This window comes from Thalia democratica, chromosome 5 (assembly GCF_965202585.1).
Source record: "Thalia democratica chromosome 5, ktThaDemo2.hap1.1, whole genome shotgun sequence".
Lineage (NCBI taxonomy): Eukaryota > Metazoa > Chordata > Thaliacea > Salpida > Salpidae > Thalia > Thalia democratica.
Genome location: NC_139169.1, coordinates 81240581 through 81256684, shown reverse-complemented (window position 1 = coordinate 81256684; position 16104 = coordinate 81240581). Strand labels below are relative to the sequence as shown.

Genomic DNA, 16104 nt, shown 5'->3' with positions numbered 1-16104 from the left:
GCTTTTTACAGATTAAAAAAATTTATAACTATTTTTGAGATATTGCCGGTCAAAGATATAGGCAACAATAGGTTCCTAATGGGAGGCGCAAACTAAAACAGCAAAAATAGACTATTTCACTAAAAATCTATCTTCTCCTAAGTTTTTTGAGATAACTTCTTCAAACTTTCAGAAAATGTTCCTTCATATATTTAGAAAATTCTGTTGGATTTTTTTTTTTAATTGAAAAATAAAAATTTTATAAAAAAAATAATTTTTTTTTGCTATAAAACTTTAATTTTTTTAAATTTTGTTCCAATAGAGTTTTCTAAATATTGCAAGGAACAATTCCTGAAAATTTGAGGTAGGTATTTCTAAAAACGTAGGAGGAGATAGATTTTTATTGATTTCTAGTTATTTACTGTTTTAGTTTGCGCCTCACATAAGGATCCAATTGTTGTCTCCGACTTTGACCGGCTATATCTCAAAATTTAATTTGTATTTTTAAAATTTGTAAAAAGCATCTTGTAGCTTAGTAAAAACTATATAAAATAAGATCAAATTTAAAAAAAAAGGTGTTTACCCTATACCCTTAAATTAATGTCATCTAAACTTTAAAAACTTATCTTGTCCAGGAAGTTTGACAAATTTTAATTTATATTTTCTAAATATTGTAATTTGTTTTAAATCAAACAATTCTAAGTCCTTGACTTCAAGGAGATTTTTATACATTTTTTAATGTTTATTATCAACAAAACAACGTTTCACTCCAATATTAGAATATAGGAGATCATCAGTTGATATAAATAAATCTGAAAAAATGTTTTTTTTTACTTTATATTTTTTCATAACTTCTATTTGGTTTGTTCAAAAATTTTTTAAAGATTTTTTTATAACAACTGATGATCTCCTATATCACAATGTAGGAGTGAAACATTATTTTGTTGATAATTAACTATAAAAATAAAAACAATTTTTTAAAATGTTAAAAAAAAAACTTTAAAATATGTGATTAATCTAGTTATATTGATAAAGTAAAGCGTGAAAGAGTAACTTATTTTTCACTTATAACATGATTTCTTTTAAGTATATGAGGTATTATATATTACAGGAATGGTTTTACTTATAAAAATTAAATTTAAAATTTTACAAAAAAAAACCTGGACTTGATACCTTTTGAAAACAACCTAGAGAACATGAAATTTACGGTAGAAAAATGCACGCCTAATTTTAAACTAAATTTCTTATAAAATATTGGTAAAGTTAAGTATAAGAAGTTTAAAATTATCTTTTTAACATTTAACAAGAAATTATAATTTGTCTATTAAAAAATATATTATAAAGTGAAAACCAGTCCTTATAGCAGACAAATTTGTTAAAAAAATTACACGTTGTTTTTATTTTTTAGAACTCAATTAAAAAAAAAAAGTTGAAACCTTGGTTATAAATTAATCCTTCTATTTTTTTAACCCATAATCTGAATTTTTTTTGCATGAATTAGTTTTTAAAGTAATTTAAATCTATAGTAGAGTTTGTAAAATATAGTTACCATGAATAATAATAATTAAAGAAAAACAGTTTCACCTTTTAGTATCTTACATCTTTAACAGTTTTAATAAAAAAAATAAAAAAGACGTATGCCTCAGAACCAGACAGCTCACAGTCAATAGTTTTGTTTAAAATACAAAAATGATTATTTATTTTTTAGTAATGTTGTTTAAAATATGTAACAGTTTTGTAAAATAAAAAGGCTATAAAAATGTATGGTGAACCAGATAGTTCAGAGTTGATAACTTTGTTCAACATACATATAATTTCCAATACATATAAACAATCATATAATTGTTTATTTTTCAGTAATAAAACTTACAACTTTGACAGTTTTGTAAAAAAAAGAAAAAGATTAAATAAAAAACAAGTAAAAATGTACGGAGAGCCAAACAGCTCAGAATCATTAATTTTGTTCACACTTTTCTACTGGCTTGTGGCCTTGTGCTTCATCGCGTCCCAGCCCATATTTGTCAACAACTCACTTTCAATTGAGGGACTTTTCTTCAACTGGTTGGGTTTTGAACACAGTGGGTTTGTCAAGTACCACATGAAGAGAACCTCTGCCACCATTTTGACCCACACTAGTTTCCCACTGAGTAAGTTTTATATTATTGCAATTAAATACATAGCATAATTTACATAATTTAATTGTGCTTTAATTGTGTTTTAGTTATATTTTATATTAATCAATATTTCTTCCGTTATTTTCATTATTTGTATTTATTTGTACTGTTTTTATTTAAATATCAATAAATAGATTTATTTAAATATCAATAAATAGATTTATTTAAATATCATAAAATTTATGATAACTTTGCCACTATTTTGACAAACACACAAGTCTCCCTTTGAGTTAGTTTTATTATTTTTTTTATTTAAAATTGTTGTTTTTATAGCTACATTTTAAATTTTAATTTTCTTGATATAAGTTTTGTATTGAGTGAGCCTACGTTTTTTTGTTCATTTATATAGTTTATGTTTGTACTATTTAAAGTTAATTATTATGAAGAAAATTATTGCCACTATGTTTACACAAGTCTCCTACCAAGTATGTGTTTTGATTATATTATTGTGTATTTGTTTTGTATATTTTTATTAGTTCTTTTGTCATTATAACTTTAACTGTTTGTTCTAAGTGAGTTTTTCTTTTTGTTATTTTTTACACAATTTATATTTGTTGTACTATTTTGTATTAACTATTATAAAGAGATGGTCTAAACTTTTAGCTCACATTTTGTCTTCTGTTAAGTGAATATTTTGTTATTTAATTTTGTATTTTTTAAACTATATTATAGACTTAAAACTTCCTTCTATATAGGCTAATTTTTTTTTTACCTTTGATTAACACAAGTCTCCCACTGTGTGATTATTATTTATTTTTTTTGATTAAATTTTGTTATTTTTAAACTACATTATATATTTTTATTGATATATAAGCATGGTTGCCACAAGATCAGGAAAATTAGAAATTTAAAAAAATTTGAAAAAAAATTGTTAGTTCAAATTTATAAATTTCTTTATCTTTCAAAACCTTCAAATGGAACAAAATTAATTAAAAATTTTTTCAAGTCAGACTAAAACTCTAAAATTTACAAATATACTTAATTTAATATGCCTTCATCTGGAAAAAAATTAATAAAATAATTGCAAAAAGAAAGTAAATGATGCCAACATAGTGTCGCTAGATTTAGAGAAAAGTTACTCTTTGACAAGTGTAGGAGCATCAGATGAGAACAATTTAAGTAGAATGAGGAAAATAGTTTTAACTGCCAAGAAAATTAAGCGGGATGCATACCAGATAAAGAAAACCATATCTTCATTAAATAAAATGGTTGAAGTGCTAATAAAGAAACAGAGAAAAAAAATTTTTGTACATGTAGTAAAAAAAGACTGTGTTTGATTAATTTCATTATTGTTTTAAGGTTTGAACTGTAAAAGTTTGTTGTTTTTTTAAGGTTTCAGTTGAAAAAGTTTGTTATTATTTTAAGGCAGGGGTTGGCAGGTCAAAAAGGAACATTTTATTATGTGCTTTACAAAACATATTTAAACACAATTTTTTTTGAACAAAAATAATTTAAGCAATAGAATATTCTTTAAATATTACACTAAAATTTTATTTTTGTGTTTTTAAAAATATTAGTATATTAAACAATATAGTTGTATAAAAATTTTAATGTGGTCCGCGGGCCGCAGTTTGCCGACCCCTGTTTTAAGGTTTTAATTGTAAAAGTTACTTATATATATTTTGTTTATTTCAATACATTTATGTCAGGAAAAGGGTTGATCATGCCAATTCGATCATCAGATCACAAGTTTTGGTAGACTGAAACCGGTTTCGTCCTTATTAGGACTCATCAGTAAGCCACAACCTAAAAATTTGCAGTCGTTTTTTAAAAAAAGAGAGAATGATTTTTATAACTTAATATTATTTGTAACATTCCAGAAGTAACCTGTAGAAAACCTAAAAAGCTTAAATCCCTGAGAATTAAAGTTTCAATATATGCTTAATTTTAAAATTGTTTAAAAATTTACCTAAACTTAGTATAAAAGTTCATAAACTGCAATAATTTTTGAAGTTTTCTTTTTATATCAAGAAATTTAACTCTTTTTATAAACGATAAATTAGTAGAAGTACCTGATAAAAATAAAATGTTTGTCAGAGATAAGTTAACCTAAAACATAGCTTATACCATAGAAAATTAAACAAAGTTGACGTAGAAAAGATTAAGTTTATAAATATAGAATTAGACTCACGTTTGATCAACAATGCTTAATAAAATATTTAAGTTGAACACAAAATTGGAAAACGTACAATTATTTATCTACTACATTAATTAAGTACTTAATTTTATGAAGCTGGTCATTTTTAGAAAGTAAACTTGTCAATTTTAATAACTTTATAACGTTTTAGTTGCTATTTGCTAATATTTACATAATAGAAAAACTAGTTACAATAAAATAAAACCTAATCCATGACTTTTTTTTTCAAATAACTAAATTATACTAATAACATTTGTTTAGTATGGTGCCTTGTATTTTACATATTTGAAAATGTGATAGACCTAATTATTCATTTTAGTCAACCCTACCTTAGAATTTGTGGTTTAGTACTTGTAACTATTGACAATAACTATGGTGCTTTTTTTTAAAACTTAGTGAATAAATGTTTCATTTTTACACAGTCATCCTTCCAACATTAAAAAGTAACATCTTTTTCAGTATGGTGCCTCCTAATCCTGATATTCGGGGACACGGGACTCGGCAAAATACCAAACACAACCTTGTTGACCTCCAAACCTTACTGGGTGTACATATTCACCACGTGCACGTCCTTGTTCGTGTTTGGTTGCACCGTGTTCGTGTACTGGACCTCCAACGAGTTCATGAACCACCCAATCAGGAGAAAATTGGAGGAGTATTCGGGAATCCCCTTCAATGAAACTTGTCAGGAGATCGACGCGGATTTTAGGAGCATCGACAAGTTTCAGGAAGAAGCAAGTGTGAACAAAAAAGTTTTATTTTTTATAAATAATTAATATTTACATAACATATTGTTTAAAAACTTTTTTTTCAAGGTTTTTTTGCTTTTTGATTTTAACTTTAAAATTAGTTTCAAGAACAAAAGATAGTAAATAAAAAAGTTTCTTTTTTATTATGTAATGTTAATTTATTTGTTTATAAATTTTATGTTTTTGTTAAAATTTGCATTCAATAATACTAAAAAATAATATTGATAAGTTTCAAGAAAAAGCAAAATAAATTATTTTTATTGTACTAATACCAGTGTAGGTAATATAAATTTAAGTTTTTTTTTATGCTTTTAAGATTAACACTGATAAGTTCCAAGTAAGTATGAACAAAAAAATATTATTTATTTTTATATGTATCAGTACATAAACTTAAGAACAAACATTTTGAATAGAACCACTCAGTAAAAAAAATTTAATAATTAGTAGTATTAAACTAATGTTTAGTTTTTAAAGTTACAAATGAATTTTATACAAAACCCATAACTTTGTGCGAAGTTTTTCAAAGCTATCTGTGATTCACTGATCTAAAACATAAAAGTTTCAAACAAAATATTTAAAGATTCATTACCATAAAATAGTTTTAGGCAGTCCTACTAAAAATTAGCTATTTCATGTATCCTACTACAGACTTGAAATAGATAAATTTTAGTATATTTTTTAAACAATATTTCAGGTAGTTCTACTAACAAATTGGTTGTTTGATGTATCCCACTACCAACTCAAAGTAGTCCATCTAGACAGAATCAACATAAAGCAATCAACAGCTGAAGAATTTTTCTCGCCTGATGACTCACAGGGGTATACTGAGTACATTAGATTGAACATATATGAGAGTATTGATGAAAAATTCATATTCAGTATTTTGATTACACTTCAGGTTATTTGAAAAGATTATTTAATGTTCGAGAATATTAAATTGTTAGTTATTTAGACATTTTAAAAGGTGGCCATTAAACCTAGAATCTTGGAAAAACCTGAAAAAAAAACCAAGAGTTTTAAACAATTTTTATATGTTAAGTAGTAAATTTTGATTTGACACAAAAAACAATTCATATTGATCAAAATTTTTGTCATCATCAAATTTTTTTTTATTAGAAAAAACGTTTAAAGTAGCTTTACAATATCTTTTCAATGTTGTTATACTATTTAACGCAGTTTTTTACTTAATAACCCAGAAGAAATTGACAAAAACTGAAAGAATTTTCTAAAAACCAGTAGCCACCCTGACTAATTTTTTTTTTAATTTAAAATTTAATATTATACTTTATTATTTTTTAAAACTTTAATAATTTTTTTAGATTCATATTAAGTGTATTGATACTATTTTAAAAAACAATTTAATATGTTATTACTTGTTAAACTTTTTTAGATTTTAAAGCGAATTTAAAAATATATAATACCATTTACGCATTAAACTTAATATAGTTATTGTTAAGGAATTATATTTTGTCCCAGTAAATAAAAGTTTTTACATAATCTCACAATACTGACTTTTATAAAAAATTCTTTTTAATTATTATGATTTTTTTAGCATAAAACTTAAAGTTGTTTTAATTATAGCCATAAACTTACAAACTCAGAGGATCTTTAAGTTCTCATCAAAATGTTGATTTTTTACAGTTGATTGTTAAAACAAGTACATAAGTATTTATACAAGCTATTATGTTCAAAAAAGGTAGTTTACATTAATAACACATTTTATAACTTAAACAGTTGAAGTTTTTTTGAACAGGTAGAATGATTTAACGTTATTTGATTTTTTTCTAATTTTTTTTTCATTTCACTCAATAGTTTTGTTGAAAGATTTTAACTTTAAAACAAACATAATTAATGGGTGCACGACTATTCAAATTCGGACAATTCAAACTCCGACAATTCAAATTCTTAAAAAAAAATTGAAAGGGCCACAACTAAAAAGTAATGTATATTTGTCAATTATAAAAAATACATATCTAGTTCCTATAAATATCTTCAAGCCATTTTTTCTTTTTGCAAAACATTGAATATTTTTTGATATATGGTTTAAATAAAGTAAAAAATATAGTTTTTTTAGTAGTTTTAAAATATCTTAAAAAGTATTTAAGATTTTGCAAAAAAGAAAAAGTAGCTTGTAGATATTAATAAGGTCTACATAAGCGTTTTTAATTTTTCTCAAATTTCTATTATTTTTTAAGATATAGTCTTCTAATTATTTTTTTAAGAATTTGAGTTGTCGGAATTTGAATTGTCATGTAACCATGATTAAATGAACCATGTTAAAAAGTATATAAATGAATGTAATTAAAAACATGATAAATTCTTTTCAGTTCAGAAATTTAAAAGACTACAAAAACCTGAATATTTTGAAAGTGATTGAAATTTTTTATTGTTTTAGAACCATTATAAAAAGAACAAAATTAAATATTTTTATTATTTATTTGATAGATTTTTTTAATACTTTTTTAGCACTTTGTTGAAAAAAATTTAATTAAAATTTAATTGTATTCAATTTTGGCTCTTAGGTTTCTTATATTTCTTATATAGTTTATTATATAAAATATTCAAAAACAACATATATATTTTTTCAATTTAGGGACTTTCCCCGTTTCGGAGCTTCATCAGGATCCCGGTGGGGTTGGAGGAAGACGCCGTGGAGCAGAAGACGATCACCCAGCTCTTCCTGGACCTGTTCGAGGAGATAGTGCATGGCAACCCGCCCACCAACGTTTCCATGGCAACCATGGAGAACTGCATGGGTTGTGACCAGGTGGTGGCGCAAGTGAGAATTGTGAAGGGGTGCCAAGATGCCGGGTGCGGTTTGTGCAGGTAAATAAAAATATTTACATTAAAATGTGTTTTTTTCAAAAAACAATTGGTTTATTGAAGGTTTTTTGAGGACGGCTTGTTAATCTGAAAACGTTGTAAACTTATGTGCAATAAAATTTTTTGTAGACTTTTCAAAACTACCATTTGATTATTTTGAATATTGGTGCCGTAGAAAAATCACAAACGAAAAATTGACTGTGTCCCGGACTTGTTTAAACATTATATTCTGTATACAAATCCTGTCTTTTTAAATTAGGGAACTGTAAAATTAATTATGTTAGGTTTAAGTATAACATATCATACTCAAATATCGGTGTTTAATCTCTTTGGCTAGCTAGGCTTTCTAAATTTTTTTTTTGTAATTGACAACATTTTTGTTTTAAACTTAATGACGTTTTGTTTTTTAAAGTGAGATCCTAAATTTTTTATTAATTTTTTTTTTAATTTATAACATTCATTTATTTAAAAACTAGTTTATTGCATAGCTAGATGGTAAATTTAATAGCTTCTAATACCATTAATTTCTCCATTTACAGGCCTGAATTAATTGAAATCAAGTTAAGCTCTTGTTCGTTACTATAGTATAATAAAAATGTTTTAACTCTAGTTGCTTCTATTTTGGGACACGTTCAAAATCCACCCGCGATCAAAATCCACTCAGTCAAGTTCGAGAACCGCTTACCGATCGAGGGTAAGGGTTAGGGGTAACAGTAATAGTGAAAAAAAAAGAAGCAAAAAGTATATAAAATAAAGAAATTAAATCGGGTGGATCTTGAACTCGGGTGGATTTTGATAGTATACCTCTCTTTTATACACAGATGTCTATCATGCATGGACCAGTATGGAAAATAAAAATAAGTAATTAATTAAACCACAAATATTTCCTTCACGCAATTTATTGTTTGTTATTTATGTTATTGTTTTGTTTTATTAAACAAAAAAATTCCCATTATGGTTGTTTGTGTCAGTATTTATCAATAATAAATAATATTTAAATCACGTAATAAATAAATATACAAGTTATTAATTTTTAGATGTTTATCATGATTGAACCACTAGAAAAAAATTATTATTTCAAAAAAAATTAACTATTTAAAGTAATAAAATAAAATAGAATACTTAAATAAACTAACTGAACCAATATGTTGCCTTTCAGTATAAAAAATTTAAGATATTTAAAAACAATAAATTAAATTAGTAATATTTAAAATAAAAATTTATTATTTAAATTATCACAGATGCACTTGTACGGTTCTAATAATAAATATAGAAAAAGCTATATAAAAAATTAATAACGTATAAATTAATTAAAGTATTTCTCACATATTGTTAATTGAATAGTAAGCATTAAAAAATATTAGTGTAAATTTTAAAAATAAATAATCCACAGATGCACGCAACCATTATGAATAAATAAAAAACATTAATTTAATTTTCTCCTTACACAGATGCACGCAACCATTATGTATAAATATTAATTTAATTTTCTCCTTACACAGATGCACGCAACCTTAATGTATAAATATTAATTTAATTTTCTCCTTACACAGATGCACCCAGCCATTATGGTGTTTGACTTGTATGGGCCAGTGGTTCGCCTCCCGCCAGGACCAATCGCGCACCGAGGGTTGGTTGGACTCCACAGCCCCCTGCCCCATGTGCCGGACCAAGTTCTGCCTCAAGGACGTTTCCATGGTGAACACGGGGTAGTTGCCATGGAGCTTGTGGGAGTCGCTGTGTTTCCATGGTTTCAAAGTGATTTATTTGGGAACTAGAAAGACTTTATGTTGATTTTTGGGGATTAAGAATATAAATTTTGAAAATTTAAAAACTTTGTAGGACTTAATTTGAAACTACTTTGTTTTTTGAATAATATATTTAACAAGGAGAGTAAGGAACATTAACTAAAAAGTTTAGCTAAAATAAGTATTTTATAAATGTATAGTTGTGTTTTTTTGATTAGAAAATAATAAAGTTTGTAAAAGTCTAAAGAGCAGTTTATACTTGGATGAGATATTTAAGATATATTGATAAAGTTTGACTTTGCACTGCCACTTGTGTTGTGCAATGTTTTACAAAATATAGTACATTTTACACGTACTTTAAAAAAATAAGTATTCTTACCTTCTAATTTTTATAAATTAAAACAAGTTTAGTTTACAATGTCTTATTTTTCTGATAACCTTTTAAAATGTCGAGGCCAATTCAAATTTTTTATACATGCAAAGTTTTAAATTGTTATTGTTAAGTTTTTGATAATAATTTTGCCCTGTTCTATATCATTTTGTGTTCTAAATAATTTAAAAGTGTCTTGCAACAACATTTAAAGATCTAAAAAACAAAAAAGTTCAAAATTATTCTGTATTTAACATTACAGTTTAATAAAGTACCATGTTTAAAGCAATATTAACGATCTGCAAAAGCTGTTTCACACAGATGATTTCGTAAATTTTTTGAGTCAATGTTTTAGAACGATATTTAACCCTATGAAAAAAGTTGCAGTGTGTTTCTGTTATTTATTTTGTACTTTGAATTTTTTTTTACTGCAATATTTATTGGAGCGTTATGACTTTTTGTTGAATTAGTGTTCAGAACTTTATTTATTTTTCTTAATAACTAAAGCAGTTACTTTTAATACAACAATGTTTTTCATTGAAAGAAAAATGCACACTCTATTCAATTATTGGATAGTTTCTGAAGTAATTTTACTGCACAAATAAGTATATAAACCCATGTATTACTTGTATTACTATATTAAAAATTCAATTAATTTTCAAAAGTAAAGTAGCTATAAATTTTACATTTCTTTATTTTAGATGTCAATATGTAAACAACTTATTACTTCTAAAGGTAATGTTTTTTATTGTTCTGAAGCACAGTAACAATAGTATTGTTAAGATCTTCAACGTGCTGTACATCATTATCTGCTTTTTCCAACAAAAAATCTGAATAAAAAAATTCTGTCAAAAAAAGCATTGTTTATTTTGTTTCTATTTAGACTTTATATACACACAGCATATTATTCAGTTATAATTTTTTTACTCCTCCACAAAAGCTCATACTATGCTCAAATAAATTTTTCTAACAGCAAATATTTAAGTAATCATGACGTCACTAGTTCAATACGTCATAGTCAGGGGAGACCTCGTGAAAACGTTGAAATGGCCGCTAGGTGCCGTCATAGCGCAGTGTTGCCACGCAACGACAGGTTTGTTTGTTTTTCTAACATTTACTTTCTTGATAATGTTATTAAAGTTTAAATTTTTTAATTATTGATAATATTTACAATCTTGACAATGTTGTTTTTATTTTTAATATTTAATATTCATAAACAACAGCTGTGTTCAGTATTTATAAGGATGATGAAAATATTAAAGAATACACATCAGATCTTGATAACATGCATAAAGTTGTTTTGGAAGTAAGTTTTATTTATTATTTGTTTAAATATTTATTTATTTTAATATACACGTCAGATCTTGATAACATGCATAAAGTCGTATTAGAGGTTTGTTTATTTATTTAATATACACAAGTAATTTGGATAATATGCATAAAGTTGTATAAGAGGTAAGTTTTATATATTATTTGTTTAAATATTTATTTATTTTAATATACACGAGTGATTTGGATAATATGCGTAAAGTCGTATTTAGAAATTTTATTTGTTATTTGTTTAAATATTTATTAAAAAAGTATCTACTACTTATACAAAGTTGTTTTGGAAATGCGTTAATATTTTATTATTTAGTTTTCATATTAAGGAATATACTAATAGTGTTAATATTGTTCACAAAGTTGTTTTTTTTTTTTTGTTATTTATTAGATAGTTTTTTACATACAGGGTTGCTATACGGTCAGGAAAAGTCAGGATATTAGGAAAAGTCAGGAAAAAAAAAGACAAAAGTCAGGAAAAAATTGGGGTTTTTGAAAAAAGTCAGGAATAGTCAAGAAATTTGACAAAATTTAAAAAAAAGTCAGATTTTGTCAGATTAATTTACAAAATTCCCTATTTTTCAAAGCCTTAAAATAGAAAAAAATTAATTAAAAATCCTTTAAAGTCAGACTAAAATTGCAAAAATTTCCTAGAAATTTACAAGATTATTAATTTTTCTATGCCTTCATCTGGTATAAATTAATAAGATATCCTTTATAAAACTGCAAAATTTTTCTAATAACATATTAAACAAGTACCCTACTTGAATGAGCAGTTTCTTTTATGCTCTTTAGTATTGATAATCTGTGGCAAGGACACTTCCATAGTGAAACTGTGATATATACACAGAATTTTCTTGCATTTCTTTAGTTATGTGATATCTCTTATGCAGCCTTTTTTGACATTGTACCAGAGTACCCAGCCTGTTGTTGCCTTTATGCGTGAGGACATTTCGTGCTTGGTAATTAAATTGCTGTGTATCATTATGAAAGACGTAACTATTACGAACCTCAGCTTAATCAGTTATTTAAAGTTGAATTAAAAGATCAAAGTTTCCCTAAAACCTGCCCTTGATCTTGGTTGTACTGTAACCAATTTGCTTAAAAATTTAAGGAAAAAAGACTTAGTTGAGGAACAAAAGGTCTTAAATTTCAACAAAGAATATAGATTATTTGTTATTAAAGCTGTTGAAAATCTCCGGAGCAGAATGGCTATTGGAAGTAGATTTGTAAAAAATATGTCATGCCTAAATCTGCATAGCCTTGAAAAATTAGGAGTCAAAGTTGTTGTTTGGCGTATTGCCAACATTGTGCACTCCTTAAAATAGTAAAAAATAATGGCTCCAACTGTGTAAGTGATACTAGCATTGAACAGTTTAGAACTTTGGTAAATTGTCTAATGAATGCATTAAAGTTCAAGAGCTTCAAGCAAAAGGAAGATTGTTTGGACCAGTTCTATTTTTGAAAACATTAAAATTTCCTACCAAATCTTCTATCGCAAAGTTGTTGCAACCATTATTTGTGTTGCACAATGACCAGGCTGAGGTCGAACTAGGGTTAAGTATTAACAAAGCTCTGCTTCAAAACAGTATAAAATGAGAAACTAATACATACAGAGGAAGAGTTTAAGATTATATGTATGCATACAAACTAGAATTGTTTTAAGTTAGAAAATACAAGTACTTTGCTGATAGAGCTGTTTATTGCTAATACATCAATCATACACAGATGGTTCAAGTGATGTGATGGAAGTTAGATGATTGAATTCATCAAAAAAACTGTTGTTTTAATCTGTATAAAAATAAAATTGAAAGATTTATATAGTTTCAAGTGTTTGATTATGTATTTTTCGAATAAGTTTAAATTAAGAGTTTAGATGTAGAAAAGTCAGGAAAATCTTAGTTAAAAGTCAGGAAATTTATCTCAGCTTGATCTGTGGCAACCATGCACAAGTGATTTGATTAATTAGTACACATTTGTGTTTATTTATCTTTTTTAATATTAGGGAATACACATCAGATCTTGATAACATGCATAAAGTTGTGCTTGGGGTTCGTTAGTTTTTTTTGGTTATCTGTTTTATTTTGAAAAGTATACCAAATGTTTAGACAATATAAGGGTTGCCACAAATTCAGGAAAAGTAAGAAAAAATGACGAAAGTCTAGGAAAATTGGGAGTTTTTGAAAAAAAAAGTCAGGAAGTTGATATAAACATGCTCTTAATAAGAAAGTTTATTATCACTATAAACTGCATTTTGCTAATAATATTTTCAAAAAACTTTTTGCTTTCGCAATTCGTTTTTTTTTTCAGGGGAAAATTTAATTTTTGGAATAAATCTTCTATGATCCCACGTGTGTATTTACTATGTGGTAGAGATATTTTGCTTATTGCATATACATCGGTCATACAAAGATAGTTCAAATGGTGTAATGGAAGTTAGATGATTAAGTCCAACAAAAAACTGTTGTTTTGACATAAGAATTATAAATAATTTTACATAATTTCTAGTCTTTGCTTATTTATTTTTGAATCGGTTTTAGTTAAGAATTTTATCAAAAAGTCAGGAAAAGTCAAAAAGATAAGTCAGGAAATTTTTTTCAGCTTGATCTTTGGTAGCCCTGCAATATTTGTAAAGCTGTTTTAAGGCTAGTTAATTTGTGTAGTTATTCTGTCTTAAATCTAGTTCAGTCTAAAAGGTATAAATTATTAATTTATAAATAAATATTCAAACTTAAGAATACATACTTAAATTCTGTTTTCATATGTAGTGGAAACATTTTGAAAATATATTAAAACTCGCAGTTAACTATGAAAACTTAAAAACTGTGTATTTGTTTTTATAATTCAGTGCAAAGATGAAAACAAATTTACAAGTTTCGTTCGCCTTCAGTAGATTTAAATAAATATATAAAATCTTAGACACAAAACAAAAATCAAAATTATAATTTTCAGTGCAAAAACGAAGAGCAATTGCGCAATCTAGCGGAGAAACTTTCACAAGAGGGAATTCACCACAAATTGTGGATTGAGCAGCCGGAGAACATGGCCACTTGCGTCGCTGTCAAGCCGTACAGCAAGGAAATCGTTCAGAAGCACTTCAAAAAGTTCAAGTTGATGAAATAAATTGGAATTTCTTGAAAAATAATTTTTTTGATAATGCTTTTAAAATTAGTAGTAAATGTTTTAAATAATGGTGTCTAGATAGGAAAATGTAGAAGTGAAATATTTTTTATCAAGATTTTATTACACTGAATTATTTGTTATTATTCCTATCTTTTTATGTTATAGTCAATTATTTATTTCAAGTTAAAATAATTAGTAAATTTAGATGAAATAAATGTTTATAAATATCTTTATTTAAGAAAAAGCTTATTGAAAGTTAAGAATTGAAAAAAAAAGATATTCATAAACCTGAAACTGTACACTTTAAAAACATAACTTACTACATTCATTATTTTTTATGCTCAACTATTTTTACCGGGACACATTCAAAATCCACCCAGTCAAATTCGAGAACCGCTTACCGATCGAGGGTTAGGGGTAACAGTAATTGTGAAAAAAAAAAAATTAAATATATGAAATAAGTTAATAAATATATAAATTATTGAAAAAATCCGGGTGGATTTTGATAGTATACCATTTTTCCCTATTATTTATAAGATAACACTATATTGATATTAGTAAATACTTGAAAAATGTTTTTTAGAAAGTTATTAATGTTTGTTACATCAATAGTTATCAACCAATTTATATAAAACATATCATGCAGAAAGCAAAATAAGAAAAAATACAGTTGTTGTTAATAGTGTGTATTTATTTTTATCAATACTTTACAGTATTTGAAACTATTTATTTATTTTACGTTATTTTACGTTGACTATTATCTGTTTATTTGTTTTTAAATATCTATATGTTTTTTTTATTAATAGTAAGTATAGAAAATGTTGTTCAAAGACTCTAACCGAAGAAAATTAGGTTTGCATAAATTTTTATTTTTTAATATTTTTAAATTTTTTTGAGATTATTTCTGACGATGCAAGAAAATAATATTTAATTACGGATAGTCTAACAGCAAAATAATTATTCTTTAAGTAGTTGTTGCATAAAAGTATAAAGCTTTAGTTAAATGGTTTTTTTTTTTCAATTTTTGTAAAACTAAATGCAATCCCATAATAGTGTAATTATACTTTATTGATCAGGCCGAAATCATGGATTTTTATATTAAAAAAAAATCGTGTAATTTTAAACAGTTTTCAAAGTCTTTGAAGATCTTTTAGTTTTTGACTACTACAAAAACATTGTTGTTTGATACTTTTGTTTATGTCTTTGTAGTTGTAAATTTTAAACTCAAGTACATATATTCCGGGATGATAAAAATCATCATTAATTAACTTTTACAAGTTTGTCTAATTGAAAAAACACTAACTCAGTTTTAAATTTTTTACATGCAAACAAAACTTAATGTAGTTTTGAAATAAAAGTTGATATAAAGTGGATTCGGTAGGTTCTATATACAAGGTGCGAACTAGATAAAAATAATTTAAAGTGTATCATTTCCCAATTATTTTTGTTTATTTTAATTGTTCCTCTTTAAAAAAGCTTGTAATCTTTTCTCGAAAATTTTTTTTAAATGCCTCATTAAATCCAAAATTTTAAAAGAACAGCTTTTGAAAGTTAAACGATTTTAGCTCCTAAAACAAATAGAAATCGAATTGTAGGAAATAATTAACATTTTGAGAGAATAAATAATTACGGTCATTGCATGTTATAAAAAAACTTTTTATATTAAAACTAAGTCTTATAA

The 16104-nt window shown here is 25.6% G+C and overlaps 2 protein-coding genes across 2 annotated transcripts; both read left to right on the top strand.

Annotated features, from left to right (window-relative positions):
- The first annotated feature begins 1873 nt into the window (after positions 1 to 1873).
- On the top strand, positions 1874 to 10445 carry LOC145836053 (E3 ubiquitin-protein ligase TM129-like). The gene is made up of 5 exons (XM_082943846.1): positions 1874 to 2126; positions 4750 to 5042; positions 5734 to 5937; positions 7633 to 7865; positions 9416 to 10445. The coding sequence occupies exons 1-5, from the start codon at positions 1904 to 1906 to the stop codon at positions 9573 to 9575; spliced, it is 1113 nt and encodes a 370-aa protein (XP_082799972.1). The 5' UTR covers positions 1874 to 1903; the 3' UTR covers positions 9576 to 10445.
- Positions 10446 to 10954: 509 nt separating this feature from the next.
- Positions 10955 to 14931, top strand: LOC145835851 (putative peptidyl-tRNA hydrolase PTRHD1). The gene is made up of 3 exons (XM_082943589.1): positions 10955 to 11073; positions 11204 to 11286; positions 14253 to 14931. The coding sequence occupies exons 1-3, from the start codon at positions 10971 to 10973 to the stop codon at positions 14421 to 14423; spliced, it is 357 nt and encodes a 118-aa protein (XP_082799715.1). The 5' UTR covers positions 10955 to 10970; the 3' UTR covers positions 14424 to 14931.
- The last annotated feature ends 1173 nt before the right edge of the window (positions 14932 to 16104 follow it).